This window comes from Parus major, chromosome 13, assembly GCF_001522545.3.
Source record: "Parus major isolate Abel chromosome 13, Parus_major1.1, whole genome shotgun sequence".
NCBI classification, from domain to species: Eukaryota; Metazoa; Chordata; class Aves; order Passeriformes; family Paridae; genus Parus; species Parus major.
This window is the reverse complement of record NC_031782.1, coordinates 5553978-5574948: the sequence shown is the minus strand read 5'-3', so window position 1 is coordinate 5574948 and position 20971 is coordinate 5553978. Positions and strand designations below refer to the sequence as shown.

Here is a 20971-nt window from a genome sequence, read left to right as displayed (position 1 = left end):
CGCTGCAGTTTGTGCAGGTTTTGCCTGCGCGTTGGCAATGCAGGCAGCAATTCGGAATCAATTCAGATGACAATGGAAATAAGAGGCAGTGTTGCCAGCCAAGAAACCTAATGGAAACAGCACAGTTCTCTCATGTCTTGTGTTTGTACAGGCTTTGAAGGCATATTGGTTTGAGCTTTTTTTTCCACTTTCTTCGTTCTGTGTGTAGAGTGGCTCAAATGCTGATGGTATCTGACTCTAGTAAACTAGTAAGAATTTAACAGTGCTGCTGGAAATCAATAGAGGGGAATTTCAATGAAAAAATGGAGTCAGCAAGAATAATAGACTTTTTAAGTGTATTCTTCCTGCACTCATTTTAAATCAAGGGAGGAAAGACAGGGATCATCTGAGCAGTGCCTCTGTTCCCCCCAGCCACAGGCAAATCTGCAACAGGTGGAAGAAAAAAGAAAGTTAACATAGAAAAATTCAATTGTTACAGATTGGTAAGTGATTGTGTTGATAAAAGAAAATAAAAACCTGACTCTGCACTGTCAGGGACAAAGGAGTAAGTGGCAAAGCACATATATTGGGACACTATGCACATGAATCTACAAATTATCTCAATGAACATGCAGGGAAATCCTCTGTGGCTTGCCCAAACAGCTTCACTCTGGAGATGTAGTTTGAAACTATAAGTTTGAAAAAATTTACCCATAACCTAAACTTCCAGCCATCTCTTCCAGGCAGGTGTTTGCAGCAGGGGCTGCATCTTGGAGGATGTGCAAGATTGCTCTCTAGCCTTGCTTGATGTTTATGTTTCTTTCATAAGACACACAGGCTCTAATTCCCCATTTGTTCCTTTGGTGTCTGAAATCCAGATCTTAATAAGGCTTTTTTTTTTTTTCTCCCCTGAGCCTGTAGGAAACAGCTTGGTTTGGTTGTTTTCTCTCCCTGCCTGTACAATGTTCTTGGGGATCTTGTCCTGTCTAATTTCAGATTTGCTGCTCAGATATCATGTGTGAAAGCTCTGGTCATCCTCTGATAAGATTGTGAACTTTTCTTTTGCCATGTCTTCCTGAAGCTAAATAGTCTCAGCAAGGAAACATAAGAGTGAGAAAGGGCAGATAACTGAAGTTCTTCCTTAGTTGATCCCCACTAATTATCCTTGTTTTTTATCTTGCAGATCATCAAGCTTGAAAAAAATGGGAATGGATACCACTATATTCTGGCAAATATGGTGAGTTACCCTAATTGGTGGGATTTTTTCCTATCTTACAGTTTTGTAAAGCACTATATTTATAATTGCTGAGCTGTACACTATTTTTCTCATCCATCATTTAGGTAAAAAAATACCAAAGTCTTTTGCTGTGTTCTCCTTGTAGAGTTTTCTCTTTTGAGCCAGCAAGGTTATCTCCAAGTGTGGTGGGGTTTTGTGGTGGTTTGACCTTGGCTGGATGACAGATGCAGACCAAAGTCATTTTATCACTCCCCCCTTGGTGCTAAATGAAATCTGACTGTCATGGCCCTAGGGAAAGAATTGAATGCAAAGATTTCTTTAAGGAAAGGATTTTCCCTTCAATGCAGGGAGGTGCTGCCTGAGGACAGAGCAGCATTGGGCAGGACCGTCTTTCTGGAGCCAGTCTCACAGGAGGATGGAAAATTTCTTTGCCTAGGGAGATTAGGGGAGAGGTAAGAGAGAGAAATGGGGTTTCTCCACAGCAGATCTCCTACCCTCTCCTCCCCAAAGGTGTCCAGGAGGATGCACAGCAGTGGCTGGGCTGAGGCTGCTCCCAGGTGGATCCTCTCAGGACTCCTGATTCCCCGTGGGGTGAGCCATGTGCAGGCTCTGGACCTGTTCTTTCAGCACAGAGCTGCATCTGGGAGGCAGCACGTCAGCCCTGGGGTAATTAAACTTTAAACTACCAATTAGTCAAGCAGTTGCTGCCCTTCTCCTTTTCTCAGTCCCAAGAGAAGTCTGTAATTTACCAGGCAAAAACGGCCACATCATTACCCTGCAGTGCCCTGTACTGACCCTGCACCCTGTGCTGGCTGCCTACCGTGTAATTACAGAGATAAAAATGTTACCTTGTGCAGGGGGAGACATGCAAAACCATAGAGCAGCCAATAACTTCAGTTGCTAATTTTAAAAACAAAGTTATTATTTGCCGTAACCCAGGTCCTGGATGTTTATGAAAGTCCCTTCATTAAAGTGAAGCAGGAAAGTGAGCTGGAGTCACTGCAGTGAGTGTGTCTGGGCAATTTTAAATACACCCACATGGAAGGCTGAAAGAGAACATCACCAGTTCCCTCTGCACAGTTTCATAAGGATAAATGCATGAAAAGCATGAGGTGAACTGAACTAACACTCAGGTGTAGGAGATTTGAAGGACATTTCCCTCTGTCTGAGGATGCCACGCTCTCTCACCTCCACCCAGAGAAAGTACACTTGTCCCATCTTTAATGTGTTTTCTCAGCCTTTGCACAAATGCTGAGAGGATAGAGCTGGCTGGAAGAGGTTACATACTCAGCTAACATGGGTTATAAATAATTAACTCAGAGCAAAAAGCTTTCACTTCTTCAGCCCCTCTGCAGGGACATTCTGCCTCCCACTGCAGCTCAGTGGAGGGGGCTCTGGGTGTCTGTTTGGGTATCAGTGTCTGATAGGACCACCAGAATTCACTGGTGTGCCTTCCAAGCAGTTTGGATTCTGGGCAGAAGGAGAGTGAAAGGAATTCAAGCTTTACCTTTGGTCTTTCCTGCTCCTTAAAACTCAACATCACACAAGGGCCCAAAGTCAGAGGGGGGAATACTTAAAAAAAGAAAAAAGAGCAGGGGATAATCAGACAACATGAGAAAACTACTTAAAAAAGTATCCTGGCACCCCTCAAGGTTAAGAATGTCCTTTCCAGGGCAGAACAACACATGCAGGTTCAGATGCCAGAGGCCAAATCAGTCCCTGTAATGTGCTGCACCCACAAGAGCTAATGGATGATGGGTTTAGCAAAGAGAATGGCAAAAGGCCCTGAAGATCCCATGTTTCTGAGAGCACAGGGCAGCAAGGAAGGACAGCAAGCCTCCCTCAGTGGGGATGGCCAGGGATTTTATAAGAGGTTGGCAGAAGCTGGCATCTGGCAGGGTTAAACCCTGCTGCTGATCCAAGAGATGACAGTAGGTTTTACCCTCTTCTGAGGACACCTCATCGCTGGATTAGAGCCTTCAGAGGGTGTAGCTTGCTGTAATTTATTCCCACTGACTCACACTCATAGTGGTAGACCTTAAACACCCCGCATTTTCCCCTGTAGACGTGTCCTGGGATGACAGGGCGTGCGTTGCCCACACACACACGCGTACCCTCGTGCGCGCCCGCGTGCCTGGGAAACAGCCCTGCTCCCTGGAAGTGGCTCATTCTGGAGCACTGACTAGTCAGAGAATAAATTAAGAGCTAAAACCTGGAAGTGTTGGGTTTCCAAATGAATTATTTTTTGTGCCCTGTGCCAGCTGAGGCAGTCCTGAGTTTAGGACTCTCACCCCGTATGAAGATCAGGTCGAGGGAATCCTCAGCTGGTTTGTAGCCACCAAGTGTCCTGCACTAGCTGGAGCAAGGGGAGGAATCCTCAACACCTGCCTTAGCTGGAGCAAGGGGAGGAATTCTCAACACCTGCCTTAGCTGGAGCAAGGGGAGGAATCCTCAACACCTGCCTTTTGCCTATCCTACCCAGACATGGAAAAATGGGCACATGGTTATGGAAATGACACACTGGAAGCAAATATTGGGAAAGATTTCTGGATAACCCCAATTAAATTCCTTTTTTTAGCTATATGCTTGTTCAGAGCCATACACAGCCAAAAAAATCCAGGCAGCACCCACCACTGCCCAGTTGCATCAGCTTCAAAGTGGTGTTCCATCAGGAATGCAAAACAAGTTTGCAAGGCAATGCACAGACTGAATAATGTCTAAAAAAGATCATCCATAGGCACATTTTGGAATGGAGGAATTCCCTGTCTGGGCACAGCCAACACATGAGCAGAGTCACTGCCTTGCAGTGTGTTTGCCCAGCAGTTGCTCTGGGTGAGCTGTAGTAAAGTGCTGAGCAGGATTTGACAGCAGCAAGTGAAATCTGGAATTTCCTAGCAGGAACAGCTTTCTTTTTTAGTGAAATTGCTGTTGCCAAGGTGAGACAATAATATTTCTGTGTTCACAAACAAAATGAAACCATTCTGCACCTTAGGCCACGGATAAATATCCTTCTCTGAACCTGCTATGCCTGCTAAAGACACAACTTGTCTTGTCTCCCCAGCCTTACCCCTCCCTTGAATGTCTGACTGCAACATCCTTGCCAGGGGAAGAGTTTCTGTAAGCATCCCTGCCTCTCCTCAAGCCAGATTTGGCACTGCTCATGGCTTTTGCAAACTGATGAAATCCTGGTCTTTAACCAGTACCCATCAGAGTTACCCCAGCTAGCTTTTACCAGAGCTAACTGGATATTTGTCAGCTGCACTGGCACTGGAGGTTTGCAGTCATCTCTTTCTCTCTTTCTCTCTCTCTCTCTCTCTCTCTTCCCCTCTAGCACTCAAAGAGATTTGGCAATTTTTAAAAGTGTTTGTTTCTGGGAGTCTTATTTTTCTAAGCTTTGTTCTCAGCCTTTGAGATCATCAGTTCTAGCAACCACAAAGAGAAAAAAAAAAACACAGTCAATACTATCAGAGGAAGAAGCTTAGAAACTTCTGGGATTCCTTTCTTTTGATGTTCAGGCTTTTTGCCCATACCCTTGGCTTTGTGTATCTGTTTGTCCTATGCCATGGATGTGAGCTGACTGTCAGCAGTGGGAGAGCATCAGCTCTCTTGGGCAGAGAAAAATCCTTGTCATTAAATAAGTGACATTCATGTGACCTATCTTTAAAGGAAAAAGTATGAAAGACAGCTGCCACATACAGTGTTTTAGCCTCTCTTTTTCTTTCCTAGAGCATTAGTCCAGGTTGCTCTCTTAGCAAATGCTCTTTTTTTTTTGAAGATGAATAGATAAGTGTATGAGATTGCTGATGGCAGGGGTAGCAGGGAAAAGTAAAGATAAAAACAGTGTTGATTAGCAAAGGTAAGCACTTTTTCCTGTGCCATTCTACATCAGCCTGTGTCAGCACTGAGTTAGGACACTGAGTTTCCCTTTGCTGGCAGCTGTGGTGCTGCTGGAGGTCACCAGAGATACCTTAAGGAACCTAGAAAGGAAAAAAACACATTTTGGAGAAAATATTAGTATAAAAGGTGATATAAAGGTTGGTCTTTATTGGAGACCTCCAGGGGAAGATATGGAAACATGTCCACAAAATGCCACCACCCCACGGGGTGAATACAGTCTCATAAGTTTAGAAAATTAGCATAATTGCCAAAAATCACCAATCAAGAGCACAAGAGGTGATGCCATTTCCCCCGACTCAATAGTCTCCAAATCCTCCCCCCTCAGATGGAAATTAAACTTTACCTATTAAAATGTGTCTTGAAGAGGTGTTTTTTAGCCATGATTCCCACAAAGAACCAAGATAGGGCTGGGGTCTTGGAATCTGTTTTGTCTTTCTGGCAAGTGAAGAGGTAGGGAAAAGTACTGGGAAAAGCAGCCACAGATACAATAGGCCACAGAGCTACAAATACATGTGTAAAGAATACAGAGAATATATAAAAGAAATAAAGCAAAAATAATTTGACATCATCATTTCCCCCAGCACAGCAGCTTTGTCAGCAGAGTGGCTCATGCAGGAGTCAGACAAGATGTCCTGGATTTATCCAGTTCACCCATGGGTTGGATGGGCAGCGGTGACTTTTTACAGAAGAACTTCTGCACTGTTAAAGTTAAATAGAAAAATTGGAGTGTGAATGTAAGGTAGAGAGTTTACTTAAGTCACTGGGTGAAAAAGTTAAAGGGTTAGACTGGTTTAGAAAATAAGAGACAAGATGGAGGATTTAGGGTGTTGTCTCTTCCTTCTTCTTTCTTCTTCATCTTTTTCTTCCAGAGGTTTTTGGGTAGTAATAAGTGATTGGATAAAAAGTGCTGCAGTGCAGTGTACAGGTCATTGGGTCACTAAGAAAAATAATTTACTTGTCATTTGTTAATTGGTTAAATAGACATATAAAAGACCTTGAAGAAGTTCTTTGTTATCCATTTTGCACCTTTCTATCTTAGTGCAAGTAGCTCCTTTTACCCTGTGTATATGTAATGTAGATAAGAGAAGAATAAACAGCCAAAGAAGAGAAAACTGTCTCTCTCTCATCAATCTCAGCCCAAGGGGGAAAAAGAGCCCAGCCAAGGGTCCCATGAGGGAAAAGTGGTGCCCAGGGTGGAACCCACGAGCCTGGGATTAAGGGCTGAGACTCAGCAAGGCGAGACCGGCACTGGGTGCAGAGAGTGAAGAGGAGCCCACCCGAATTTACCATCCACAGGCAAATTCACATCCACAGCTCCCCTGAGGCAGTGCAGGACCTGCAGCAGGTGCTGGGGCTGTGTGGGGAGGCTCTGTGGTGCCCACACAAGGTCTGACCCTGCCCCAGCACGGTGACACCTGTGGCACTGCCCCAGCACAGTCTGTGCCGTGTGTCCGTGGCTCCATCCCCTGCCTGCCTGGAGCTGAAATGTTGTGCTTCTGTCTCCCATCAGCTTGAAAGCTGCTGTGTTTATCTGAGTCCCCCTGAGCTCTCCATGCTGTCTCCTGGCCCTGAAGTGCTGCTGACTGGTGGCACAAGCAAGGACAGCAGTGCTCAGGTGTGTGTCCCTCGCTGGTTTGATACTGGAGTTTCCAGGAAGGTGTGAACAGCATCTCCTTCTCATCCTGGCAAAATCTCAAGATGCCTGGTCTTTCAAAAATTATGTTCTTCTATTGGAAAAAGATGTCCTATGTTACTTTTAGGGTTCTAAAACTATGGCTGTTAGGCCTTTCTTCTTCCTGAGAGGCTGGTGCAAGTAGGCTCATGAGATAAATTCATTTTCTGTGGAAAGACAATATAATAAATCAGTGAAAATTCTGCATTTCACTTCCAAACAGCTTTTCTGTCCTGATTCAAAAATTATCAAGCAGAAAAACCCCATATTACATTATCTAATTTGAATTACTGAAGTAAAAGACAATTCAGTGCCCTGAATTAAATTTTGTTTGAACTCAAGTGTCTCATGTATAAGAAAATTATCTGGTTTGATACAAAAATTGCCCACACAGGATAATATGAACAGCAGCCTTGGGAGCATTTTTGCAGTAGTTAACAAGGGCTCAAAAAGTCACATGAGTGACTTACTGTGGCTTAAAAAAATCAAAGCATCAGGTGAGTAACTGGCAGATTATATCACAGCTATGGGAAGGGAAAATGTGTTTACCTAAATTTAAGGAAAATGGTGTTAAACTAACAGGTTTCCTCAGCCATTTGCAGCCTCCTAATCCATCACCCCACTCAACTGGCAAGTGGTGATACGTGGATCCATAGTAACTTCCTCATGGTGACTTCATTTGGGCTCTTTTCTAGTCAGAACATGCTTAGCTTCAGCTTCCTCAACCAGATTTATGCTTCTGTTTGCTAGACAAAATACTCCATTACTGATGATTTGGTCCTTGTAAACTGTGATCAGGTCATCCCTTAATCATATCTTTGATTGAATCCATGGCATCTGCCACTGCATGGCACATTTCCCAAACGTTTAAATCAGTTTATGCCCTGAAAGCTCTAATGCACAAACATCCACCCAGAACATCCCTTTCCCTGCCTGGACTGAGCCTTCTGACAAGATGTGTCTGGTCATTTATAGCCAGAATGTACTGCAGCTGCAGGATTGGGAAAATAATATCACAAAGAAAATCTGCAGGGCTGCACCAAGGAAAAGTTGCTGTTCATCTCCCGCCCCCTGTGCTTAAAATCTGGATTTTAACCTGACTTGGTTTGTGTTGTATCTATAGACAGGACAAAACACTCTCATCAAGCCACAGGCTTGGGAAGCTGTCTGATAGTGCCCCCTTCTCCTGTCTTTCTTTTTCCTCTCTTCACTTCCCTCTAAGTCACAGTGAGGACTCGTGTTTTGCTGCTGCAGTGGGATTTGACACATTAATAACTCTGCAGAGAAGAAGCCCTCTCCCATTGGAAGGCACTCTGGAATGAGACTGGAGCAGATGGGCTCTTTTTTGACATACCCTCCTTATTAACACAAAGCAATGGGAGTGAGGAATGATGCTTCACTGGAGAAGTTAAGCTTGAAGATAATTTGGTGTATTAGAGATGCTCCAACTGGAAATACTCGATTCCTTGCTCCCTGCAGTAAGTCACTGGTGTACCTTGGAATGACAAGAACCACTCTGAATTCACTCAGCTCATCTACAGCCGCTCAGAAGCAAAAATTTTGCTTTGAAAAGTTTCTTGTAATCATAAAATCTTATACAAGGAAGTAGTCTGGCATTGCAAGTCATGCATTTAAACAGAGCTGGGCCAGTTTCCCAATGCTGCCACAGGTTTCTGTGGCACCCACCCAAGCCCAGGGTGAATTGCTTAAATGCTTTTGGCTTGAGAAGGAATATTTCAGTGTGTAACCTATTAAAGAAAAGAGCAAGCAGACTCTAGTCTCTTCATCCCAGACAGAAAGGGACTTAAAAAACCTAACACTCCTCCCTGGGATGAGGAGGCTCTGTTAGCTTCAGCCAACAAGCCTTCTCCAGGCAATTCAACAGAAAGAGGTGTTTGTCCCTCTCCTCATTCAGAGCTGACTTTGCCAGTCTCAGGGGGAGATCTGGAGAGCTCAGAAGATGCAGCAGGAGCAGAGAAAGCAGCACTGTTTCTCAGGAATGTGTCTGTCTTCAAGGAGACTCTCTAATGTCCTTAATCCCAGGAAAAGAGGGGGCTTGGAGCACAGGCAGGGAGGTTTTCAGCTGGGCTGCAGGGTGGTTTTTGAGCTGCTGAGCCACAGCCTGCCCAGAGCTCAGCCTGTGCTTCTGCAGCTTCAAAGGCATCACAGGAGGCACCTGCAGGGAAAGGGCCAGCAATTAACGTGAGCTCAGGGAAATACAAAGAGAATCTGGAGGTGAGGGTGCAATCCCATGGGCTGGGGTGGTGTCTCACAAACAGATGTGCCACCAAGGGTCAGTGCCATACACATCAGTGTGCAGAGAGGAGGCAGAGGTTTAGGACAGTGAGGCAGTGAAATATGAGGGTGAAAGGAGAGATGCAGGGAAGGCAGTGAAGCTCTAGATTTGAGGAGGGTCATGCACAAAAGGATGAGGTTTTCCCCACACTGCCCACTCAGTGTTCTGGCTCCTCATAGTGTCCAGGGGATAAATTAGGAGCTGGTTCATTTCTGGAGGGACTTTCTTTTCAAGGCAGATCCTTCGTGGACCACTTAATCAAGATGGATTCATGAGGCCCATTTCAAGTCATCAGTCTTATTGCATTATGCATTTCCTTTGATGATTGTGCCCACAAGAAGTGGAGAGGAATATAAATGTGTGCCTTGCTGACACCTCTCCCAGCAGCCAAGGCAGTGAATGGGACAGTAGAACAACCTGTGGCTGAAAACTGCTCTCAGTTTAAGGACAGCATAAAGAACAGATGTGTCAAGGAAAGCACAGTGAGGATAAACCCCTTCCCAGGACTGTTTTCTATTTGAAGCCACAAAGGTCTGTAATAGCAGCCCATATTATTTCCTCACAGCAGCACCCTGCACATAATTGCTCTGTGAGGTTCATTAATGCAGAGAGGAGCCCATGGTATGGGCTAAAGAGCAAGTTCCCTCCTTTGAAGCCAGCCTGGCTGCTGCTGGAACAGTGTGATGCAGATGCTGTGAGTCAGAGCAGGCTGGAGGAGGGAGCTGCCTCAGCCCATCAGCGTGAAGGGACCAGATTTTTGTGGTTTATTGTCAGCCCGCTCGTTCCGTGGCATTTGGAGAGAGACAGGTGATTTCCAGGCATGTGCAGAGGTCTCTGGTTTGCTGAGGTGGTTCTGTGAAGTGAATTTAATCAAAGGGACAGCTGATCCTGCCGTGGGGTGGCTGGTGGGATGGTTTGATGGTTCCCAGGGAGAGCTGTGCCTGCAGGAGTGCTGTCCCCCCTGGAGCACCCACATCCTGGGCACTGCCCTGCTGCTCAGGGCTGCCTCTGGCACCCTCTGTGCCTGCTTTTTGGGGGACTGGAGTGTGAGTTCTCATATTCCTCCTCTTCCTCCCTGAGGGATCTCAGTGCTGTGTAGGGAGGTGAATGCTGATACCTGCATGTCCAACAGACACATCCCAAATGCTTCAGGATGCTTCAGGATGCTTCAGGATGCTTCAGGAGCTTGAAGCAAGTCACACACAACCAGATTCCAGGGGCTCAGCCCATTTCCCTGAACTGTGCTCCAGACATGGCTGCAAAGTGGGTTTTTTCCAGTATTCCCTGGCAAATTTTAGAAACAGTTTCAATGCCATTTGATCTCTCCATGGGACCACATGGAGTGCATCCCTCCAGCACTGTTCACTTCTTGCTGTGCTTGTTTGGATGACAGAGGGAAGCATTTCTGGGCTGGTTCTTTCCCATACTGGTTGATGCTAAACATATTACTGGAAAAAAGCACAGCTGCTGCCCCTCAGTCATGGGTTACAGCCCTTCCTTAGCCAAGCTTTAAGAGTTTATTTTCTGTTTCCCATATACGGCCAACTGAAAACAAAATAAAATATATCCTTTTTTTTGCAATATGTGTCTATAGTTAGTACAAAGTGACAGATGATTGATGATTTCTTTAGTTGCAAATATTGTAATTCTTCTGTTCTCTTGTTTCCTACATGCACTGACTGATATTCCAGAAGGATAGATAAGCATATTGAATTCCTGCTGCCACTTTGTGAATAGAAACATTTTCAAAACTCAGTCTGCACAACTTTTGATGGCTTTTTGTTTATATGTTTGCTAGAAAGGATTCACCTGCTCTGGGAATTATTTTCTAAAATATTTGACCTCTGGATTTCCCTATTCTTTGGCTCTCATGTTCCCCAGACCTGCTCTGAGCAGATTTCAGTGTGGTGATTAAAATTCATTTGTACTTAGGAGCATTCCTAAAATGTCCTTGTGCTGGGGCATGTGAAGGAGGGATAACAGGTGAAAACAATTATTTCATCCATTGATAGCAGCCAAAATGCAAAGATGTCTTCAAGGTTAATGATGTCCTCTATGGTCCCAACTGCCTTAAATGACTGGAAAACCTTCAGAGGTCTCCACACTTTTTAAAGAACCTGAATGATGTCAAAAATCAGTGGGAAAAGATTAGTACAGTCTTCAGGAAGAAATTATTCCTGACATCTATTCAGATTATTTTAAAATTTTATGCAAGATGAATCCCAATGAATATTGTTGAATATTTACTTCAGTTTTAGAAGGGTTTTGTTTGGGGAAAACAGCGAAATACAATGATTTCAGCCACTGCTGTCTCATCACTGCTGTCATAACTTTTCTTTTTTACTTCTCCTATTTAAATCTGCATTCTGAGGGGACTTAACACACCAGTCATCTTATTCACACCTGCAGTGAACTTGGACTTTTCTTCAAGCCTTTGTAGGTTTCCCAAGAAGAAGCTGGTTGCACAAACTTCAAATTGCCCTGTGATAGTTTCTTTTGACAGATCTTTTCCCCCTGAGTACCTCCCAGGAGCAAAATGTCAATGTAATTTGGTCCTAGCCATGAATAACCAGTTGGCAACCTGTGAGGTCCCTCTTACTGAACCTTAGGAGCTCCACGTGTCAAAACCCACTTGGCCTGAAATGCATTAAGATGTCAGGGACAATTATCCTGCTGCATTTCCTGTTCATTAATCACAGCTCTGGCTTTCTGAAACCCCTACGCCAGCAATTACCAACAAGATTGATGTGGCTTTAGCCAGCATTCTGAGGAGTATGTACACACAAAATACTGCTTTTTTTTTTCCTTTTTACCTAAATCACTGTACTTTGAAGCAAAACAAGCCATCTATTTAGAGCATCTGTACACCAGTATCCAATTCTCAGCCTTGTAAGTAGATGCCAAATTGCTTACAAAATGCTGGAAGAAAAAAGTGTGAAAGTCTTTAAAGTCATTTTTTGAGTCACTTATGACTCCCTCAGTCTGACACTTATGGGAGAGGGCAATTTAGTCTTTTCCTGGCAAGGTCTGTTCCCAAAACAGTTTCCATCTAATGGCTGGATCCTGACTTTGGAAGTTGATCAGCTAATTAGCTCCCTCAACCTGTGAACAGAGAGCATCATTTTGGGAAGCTGACTGGTGTTTTCCTGAAAGTGATGTCACTTGGCTTTTTTAGCTCACACCATCACGGTGTGTCTGAGAGCAAGCGAGGGAGAGGAGCCCAGGGGCAGGCTGAGGAGGAGCCTGCAGAGAACACCCAGCAGCAGGGCAGGGGACAGGCAGAGCTCAAACCAGCTCTCCTGCTGCTCAAATGATGGCATTGTGACAGCCCTCCCACTCATCTCCCCTCGTGCACTGAGGTTTCTGATGGTGCCAGTGTGAATATTTGAGTACATCTCTTGTGCTTGTGCTCCCAAACACAGCCGGAGCTCAGCCTGTCCCACACACGGCGGGAGGGCACAGCCCCTGTCCAAGCACCTCTGCAAGGAGCCACAGCAAACAGTTCTGCACAGGGCAGGGCTGCAGAGTGGGCACTGAACACCTCTGCCCCTCCCTCTGTATTGCAGTGTGTCTCTAATGAATTTTTCACCTCTGACTCGAGGGGTGGCTGATTCTGCAGCGCCGCCCCGATCAATACACCTGTGCATCTGCACACGTGTTATCACCTGCAGGGAGCCAGAAGCAGACAAAGACAATAAGCAAATGAAAGAAATGTATTTCATTAGTAATCTAAAGTCTAGAAAAGCACCTTCTTTTCTCCCAAATGAGCAAATTCTATAAAGTGGCTTTTCTAATAGTAGAACTCCTTTAAGAAGCTGATAAGCCAGTTCCTTCCTGCTCCACTGAGAGCTCATTGTTCAGAATTTGTTTTTCCCCATGATCTGTGATTTAAAAAGAAGTAGCCTATCCAGTGGTGACTGAGTCCATGAGAGTTAGGGCTGGGTGAACAATTCTGTATAAAATTTACAGCTGGCTGACAAATACTTTTTAATATATTTTACAAATTTTGTTCATTTCATCCAGCATTATTCAGGAGACATTTTTCCATTACTCTGCTAGCTTTCTTGCAAGTGAGCTGTTGTTAATATGATTATTTGTCTCCCTGGTGGTAACTGCAGGATATGGCCAGCTCAGAAGCTGTGAGAAAAGCAAGTTCACACCATGGTTGGGGAAGTGGTGCCTCTCCTGAGCTGGACATTTCCTCCCAGAGGGAAGATTTTTTTCCTGAGCTGCCATATTCATACACAGGCAGGATTCCTCTTTCCCATCTAGGTATGTCTTCCTCTGATGAGCTTCTCCTGTTTCTCTCCTATACCAGGGATTCATGGACATTGACCTGACCAAATTCAGGGAGAGTGGGGCCAATGTCACTGGCTTCCAGCTGGTGAATTACACAGACACTGTTCCTGCCAGGATCATGCAGCAGTGGAGGAATAATGATGCCAGAGAGCATCCACGTGTGGACTGGAAGAGGCCAAAGGCAAGTGGTATAAAAAAAATGCATTTCTTTTGGTTCCATCTGGCTCAGTTCAAGTTATACTCACCTCTTTGTGATCACACATGGCTCTTTATTCTCACTTGAGAAACTCTCAGTATCATTATGAACATTACCTGTTCCATTTGCCTTAACGTTGTCTGAATTTTACTAGGCTGCAGTCACTGCCTCCTAAGAAATGCACAATTTAATGTATTCACTCGGTCTTCCAGTTTTCACCCCTCAAAGCTAAGAATTAAATACCTCATAATGTTCAGTATATAAAAAACAAAAAGCCTCATTAAGTCCTTAACCCTTGACTTGTTTACAAGACATCCAGTGATAATAAAGTCTTTCCAGATGTTCTTTTGGAGCATTTCAAATCAGTGTGTATAACGGAGGGAGAAAGGATTTTAATTCCTGACACATAAGGCCCTGAAGCTGTTGAGGGATGAGTAGAGGGAGAGGTTGTTTTTTTCTGTTTAATATTTGAAAATGAATACATTTCTGACAAACACTCTGCAGTAGAAATGTTAACTTTGGGATTAGTGTAAGAAAGTTGAAAACAACTAAATCAAGTAGATGATCATAGAAAAAAGAGTTAACACAAATGGTTCTTGCCAAGAGTTTGTCACTCTTTTCTGTACAAGTTTCTGTTTGAGTAAACTCAGGTTTGCAGAATTTTCGCCGGATGAGATGGAATTTTCTGGTCTCCATTCGTGACCAGAAGTCCCTTGATTCTTGATTTCACGTAGCTCACATTTACACAGGATAATGTGTTCCTTAAAAGTTCAGGTCAATGCTTCTAATTAAACACTAATGCTTGGGTAACAGGTGAATGACTTTCAGGGCTGAGTCTTCTTCAGGGAGTGAAATCAGGAGCTTTTCCTTCACTTCCCAGCTGTGAAAGTCAAAACCAACTTTTAGGAGTCAAGAGGGAAGTGGAGGTTACAGGGAGCAAGGTGCTGTTGAACTTTAAGACAGGAGGTGAGGACAGAGTGTTGCCTTTTTCTTAACCTGGAAATGAAACTCAAGATACTTTTAGTAAGGAGGTAATACAAGAGTGGATTTTTATTTGAAGGCTTTCAGGGGTAGTTATGGAAAGATGTCCACAAAAGCCTATTCCCAGAGAGATGAGTGCATTTTTATAGGTTTTAGGAGATTAACATGATTGATAAAAAACACCAGTTATGAGGACAAGTGGTGGTGTAATTTCTTCTCTGGTTAAGTTTCTTTTTTGGAGTCCCTCCCTCAGCACTAGCTGTGCCCTGTCCATGAAATTTACCTCAAAGGTTCTCAACCTTGGCTCCCAGGAAGAACCAAGATAGCTCAGAGGCTTTTTTGTACTTCTTGGGACTTGGAATTCTGGAATTTGTTTTGGGTTTTTGCCTAGGGAGAGACTATGGAAAATTACGAATAGAATAGAATAGAATAGAATAGAATAGAATAGAATAGAATAGAATAGAATAGAATAGAATAGAATAGAATAGAATAGAATTAATAGAATGCAATATAATACAATACAATACAACACAATACAATATAATATAATGTCATGTAATGAAATGCAATGTATAATATAATATAATGTAATGTAATATAATGTAATGTATAATATAATATAGTATAGTATAATATAATATAATATACATTGTAATATAATAGATTAGAATAGAATAGAATGCAATATAATACAATACAATATAATATAATATAATACAATATAATACAATACAATACAACACGATACAATATAATATAATATAATGTCATGTAATGAAATGCAATGTATAATAAAATATAATGTAATGTAAGATAATGTAATGTATAATATAATATAGTATAGTATAATATAATATAATATACATTGTAATATAATAGATTAGAATAGAATAGAATAGAATACAATACAATACAATACAATATAATATAATACAATATAATACAATACAACACAATACAATATAATATAATATAATATAATGTCATGTAATGAAATGCAATGTATAATATAATATAATGTAATGTAATATAATGTAATGTATAATATAATATAGTATAGTATAGTATAATATAATATAATATAATATAATATAATATATAATAGATTGTAATATAATAGAATAGAATAGAATAGAATAGAATACAATACAATACAATACAATACAATACAATACAATACAATACAATACAATACAATACAATACAATACAATACAATACAATACAATTCAATACAAGTTAACAGGCTAGAGAGATACAAATATATATGTGTGAAGAACACAGGGAACATATAAAATATAAAATAATAATAAAAAAAGGTAAAAACCAAAATGGCCCCAGAGCAAGTCAGCTGAGAGGTGACCCTGAGCTGTGTCTCTCTTGGCAGTACACGTCAGCGCTCACCTACGACGGGGTGCGGGTGATGGCCGAGGCGTTCCAGAACCTTCGGCGGCAGCGCATCGACATCTCCCGCCGTGGCAACGCCGGCGACTGCCTCGCCAACCCCGCCGTGCCCTGGGGACAAGGCATCGACATCCAGAGAGCCCTGCAGCAGGTTGGGAAGGCAGGCTGGGATGTGTGTGCTGGGAGCTGAGGGTGGGCAGCAGCGGCAGAGCCAGCACAAATCACTGGGGATGAGCAGGGGCTGATCCTTCCAGAGCAGAGAGCTCGGGGCTGCATCCAGCAAACTGCTTCTCCTGCTGCCACCCGAGGTGTCCTTCCTTCTGTTGATGTTCTAAAGCCAAAATATTATACCATTAAAGCAAGAGTCCCTATCTTTATGTCGCCCCCCCTAAGACACAGACCTGCTCAAACCATATTTTTTGCAGATTATTTGACTGTCTGCGAACTCAGCTTCAGTTCCAGCCTGCTAATGAATGCATGTGAATTTTGCCTTATGTGTTGGCTGTCACCAAAATGTTCTCAAAGTGCAGATTATAGCTTGTTTCATACTGTGAGGACTCATAAAAATCTTAAGAGCAGCCATTTAGATAGTTTATTTCTCAAATCTGATAGTCTTGCTTTTTTTCCTCCTGCATAAAACTTAGATTTTTGAATAAACAAAAATACAATGTGAAATTTACAGCAAGAGAGAAAAATAATTCACTCTTATCAAAGACTTACCAAGGTAGAATATTTTTAAATTTCATTAAATTTCAAGTCTGACATTTACTTCTAGCACTTTTCTTTCTTTTCCTGACAGAAATAAATGTATTCCTTGCAAATACTGCTAGTTCAGTGTTATCCAAATATAGCTTATCCCATCTTCTTTCCTTAAATGTGAAGAAGGCAAGAAAAATAACATTTATTTGGTTAATTTGTATCATGTGTAAAGTTCCTCAAGTATTTTGTTTTGATTTGGTTTTGGCTTACTGGTAAACAGCAATTCCTTTAAAACCAAATCTTACATCTGATTTGATTTTATTGCTTGGATTCAATTTGTTCCCAAGCCTGTCACTGACTTTCTGCATGACCTTGGGCAAATCACTGTCACAGCTTCTCCAAGCCCTTATAATAAAATCAGCCTCCCTGGTGCATTAGGGAGATAGGTTACCTAATAAACATGAAATACTTGGGAGTCTTCTGATGAGCAATAGCTACTCCAGCATTTTTCTTTATTGAATTTATGAGAATAAGATATAAAAATTAGACAGCTGGAAAACACAAATTTATGTGTGTGTGGGAAAATCTCCTCTGAAGTTTCCTTATATCTTCATTAGAACAATTTCAAAAGTCTTAATTTTTTTCAGCTGGGGTGACTTTTGGTGAAGAACACAAAGACCCTTTTGCAAAAGTTGCTTCTTTACAGATGAAAAATAATAATTTTAAAAAGGCTTGACCAGTTCAGTTTTGATGGTCAAAATAAAAGACTGAAACAGGCATGGCAAGAAGCCTCCTAGCAAAAAAAATTAACTATGAATTTGATAATCTTCCAGTATTTAGTAATGCAGCAAGAAAGAGACAAATGGAAATATAATAACTTATGATAAGATTAAAGGTTTGAGTTATCCTTTCTGTAAAGACTCACAATGAAGATAATTCTTACAGCTGTTCACAGTGTGCTTTCTCTTCACCTCCCATTTGTTAATTTGTTAAATTGTTAAATTTTTTTAAAAGGAAAAGATACTTGCTTCTACCCAAATGTCTGGAATAAGCTCCCAAATTGCTTTATTCCTGTTTAGTGTAGGAAGAAACCACAGAATCAAAAAAATATTTAGGTTGGAAGATCAAAGATCAAGTCCAAACATTATCCCAACATTTCCAAGTTCACTAAACCACTAAACCATATCTCCAGCACTGCCACATCCACACATCTTTTAAATCCCTCCAGAAATGGTGACTCCACCTCTTCCCTCCCTGAACAGCCCATTCCAATGCTTGACAACCCTTTTGGAGAAGAATTTTTCCTAATGTCCAATCTGAACCTCCCCTGGCCATTTCCTCTTGTCCTGCTGTGCTGTCTGGGGGAGTAGACTGACCCCCAAGGGTCAACCTAACAAGGATTACAACCCTAACAAGGATTCATGGAATGGCAGGAACAAAGATAAAAAGAAATATGAAGCATTCTTCATTTTTTTCAAAAACAGAAATCTGGCATGTTGCAGGAGAATGTATGTTTTTATTAAGGATAATTACCTTTTTTCTTTTTTTGCAGGAAAAGGCCCAAAATATTCCTTAAAACCACTACACTAAGGTTTCAATTGTACTTTGAAAAGGTTATGATAATTTTGAACAAATTCTTTTTTTTATCATTATGTGGTCAGCACATCTAATAAGCAGAAAGCTACTCCCTAACTGCTGACTAACCCTGTAAAACAGAAAGCCAGAACAGCATCCTTGTGCTCCAGATATCCCAGCAAAGAGCCACATGCCCATCCATGCCTTACACACAAAGGTGCTTAAATGCTCCATTTCTCCAGTTGACTTCACTGGTGCTTTGCACTGTTGAAGTCAGTCCTCACTGTATTTTGCATTGCATTTTTGCATTTTGCATTGCATTTTTGCATTTTGCATTTACAGTCAGAGGATGGTGAATGACAGGAAAGTTTTGCTGAATCCTGCAGCACGGATGATAGCAGAGATCCCTTTTGCCGTTTCAGCCCCACACGGATATCACAGGATTAAGATTTCATTCACTCAGGTAGAAGAAATTGATGCTGTAAACCTGCCTTTAGTGCACACAAAGCTACAAAGCACAAGCACCTGTGACCTCAGCTTCAGAATCGGTCAGAACCTGAAAAGAAAACCACAGGATACGTGAAAAAAAGGAGGCTTGGGAGTGCTTAAGACAATGGTGCTTTTTCAGCACATCTATTTTTTATGGGCATGTTGTTTCTTGTGAAAAGGGAAAAGCATGTTTATCCAAGTGTCACCAGGAATACCTCTTGGTTTGAAAGAGCTTCAGAAAATGCTGGCAGATATTCATTTTCATGACAAACCTTTGTTATAACAGATGGAAAACAAACATGGTTTAAACAGATTATCAACAGATTTCCTCTGCAGTGATACAGCCTCATTTCTTCACCATGGGTCTTTACTCTGAGGATCTCAGGGTATTTTAAAAAGCTGTTAAGTGCCTGTCCCCATTTTGCATGTGGGAAGACTTCAGTTACAGGGATGAGAGGTTTGTCCAAAGCAAGTGGAAAGGCAGAGAATGAGCACTTCTCTGGGTGGTGTCCACAGAAACCCAAACCTGCACTCTTTTTCCCTTGTTCCTGGTCCCCACAGAGTGGTGATTCCAGTCAGTCTCCATTCCAGGCTGGGCACTTTTGCAGCAAGGGAAGTTCAGGATGTGGGATGTGATGTTAACATCACTTCAGCTCGGCAGTGTTATCAGCAGAGATTTATGGTTCAAAGTTTCCTGTGCAAATGTCAATACTAAATTGTTGGATTTTTTTAATCTGGTGCAGAGGTCATTAAATTTGCTTGATAACTTGGACTCCCCTCTATCAAAAGAAGATGGCTGGCAACCATGGCCGTGGTTTCATATTTCATCCTGATTTACAGCTCCTGATTTGAGCTGACGGATTCTTTACCAAATCCTGACTCCAGGTCAGATTTAGAAAATACAAAACCCCACAAACTCAAGGAGTTCAGAGCTGATTTAGCTCACTGTCACATCCCAAGAGGTGATAGGCTCACATTAGTGATCTAGCTCTTAGGCTGTGCTATGTTTTAAGCCACTGAGTTTTAAGAGAAGGGGTTTTTAAATGAAAGAGTTAGGTAAGAGGATGGCTGTGGCCATGGCCAGGCATGCTGTAGAGAGTCTTAGTGAAATCCCAGTTCCAGGAGATGTGCTGCTTCCCCTGCATGGAATTGAGAGTAATAAATGCACTCAGCACCCTTCTTCCCCTTCCCTTCCCCTCTCACTGCTCCTGAATCACCACAGCATCACCAATTTGCTGTCTTCATTGATATTTATGTATTTAAGGTCCGTTTTGAAGGATTGTCTGGCAATGTTCAGTTTAACGAGAAAGGACGCAGGACCAACTACACCCTCCACGTGATTGAGATGAAGCACGATGGGATCAGAAAGGTAAAGCAGAGAGTGACCCAACATCCTGTGTCAGGTTCCAGCCCATGTTTGAGTGGTTGGGTCTCAACAGCTATTCCTGCTCATGGAAGTTTGTCTGAGGAGTCACAGCAAGGGCATTCCTAGCTCTAGGCACGAGCAAAGCCAAGCACTAGGGAGGACTCGTGGTACATTGCTAAAAAAACACAACATTTGGAAGGTGTTATCAAGAGCAACAAGGGCATCTCAGGTGTGGCAAAAAATTTCCAGGATACTAAAAACTTGGTCAGCTCACCATTGCTATTGGTACAGTGTGTTGGTGAAGGCCCAGCCATAGGTCTGGCTTTGCCCTTCCGCTTTTCCAAGGATAAACAGAGGCAGAGCCAGCAGAAGCTGTTTGCCCCAACCATTGTAAGTGAGCCCTTTATGTTGACCTAATTCTGCTCTCCTTGAAGTGACAAAAGCTTTACCACTAACCATGTCCCAATAGCTGCACAGACCTTTGTGCTCTTCTGAAGTCTTGATCCCTTTCTGTATCCCAGGCTCTTTGAAAAACCTGGCCTTGTTCACAGATGCCAAGCCCTTGAAACACTAATTCTTTTGAAAATCTGACTCTGGGTGCTCATGTCCCACTTTAGATACCAGGTATTTGAAGAACAGAGAATGACTCTGTTATTCCTTGATAAAGGAGAACTACTACATATTTTGGAAAGGGGCATTCTCTGCATCTCCTCAGTCACTGAAAGAAAAAAAAAAAAAACTGTTTGAAAATAAGAAAAATGTAAATAGTGAAAGTTCTATATTTACAGCCCCTATGTCAAATTTATACTTACACCTGAGAGCAGCAGGTGTGAGATCAAAGCCCCTCAGAGCCAAGCAAAAAAAGGTAAATTTTCTTTGACA

General features: G+C 42.3%; 1 protein-coding gene across 3 annotated transcripts in view; it reads left to right on the top strand.

The window, feature by feature from the left end:
- The window catches only part of GRIA1 (glutamate ionotropic receptor AMPA type subunit 1), a 118640-nt gene that overhangs the window by 58617 nt on the left and 39052 nt on the right, over positions 1-20971 (top strand). For all 3 annotated transcript variants that reach the window (XM_015641984.1, XM_015641985.1, XM_015641986.2), the window contains exons 5-8: positions 1163-1216; positions 13400-13561; positions 15944-16111; positions 19988-20092. In XM_015641984.1, the coding sequence (XP_015497470.1) occupies positions 1163-1216; positions 13400-13561; positions 15944-16111; positions 19988-20092 (489 nt within the window). The remainder of the gene's footprint in view (positions 1-1162; positions 1217-13399; positions 13562-15943; positions 16112-19987; positions 20093-20971) is intronic.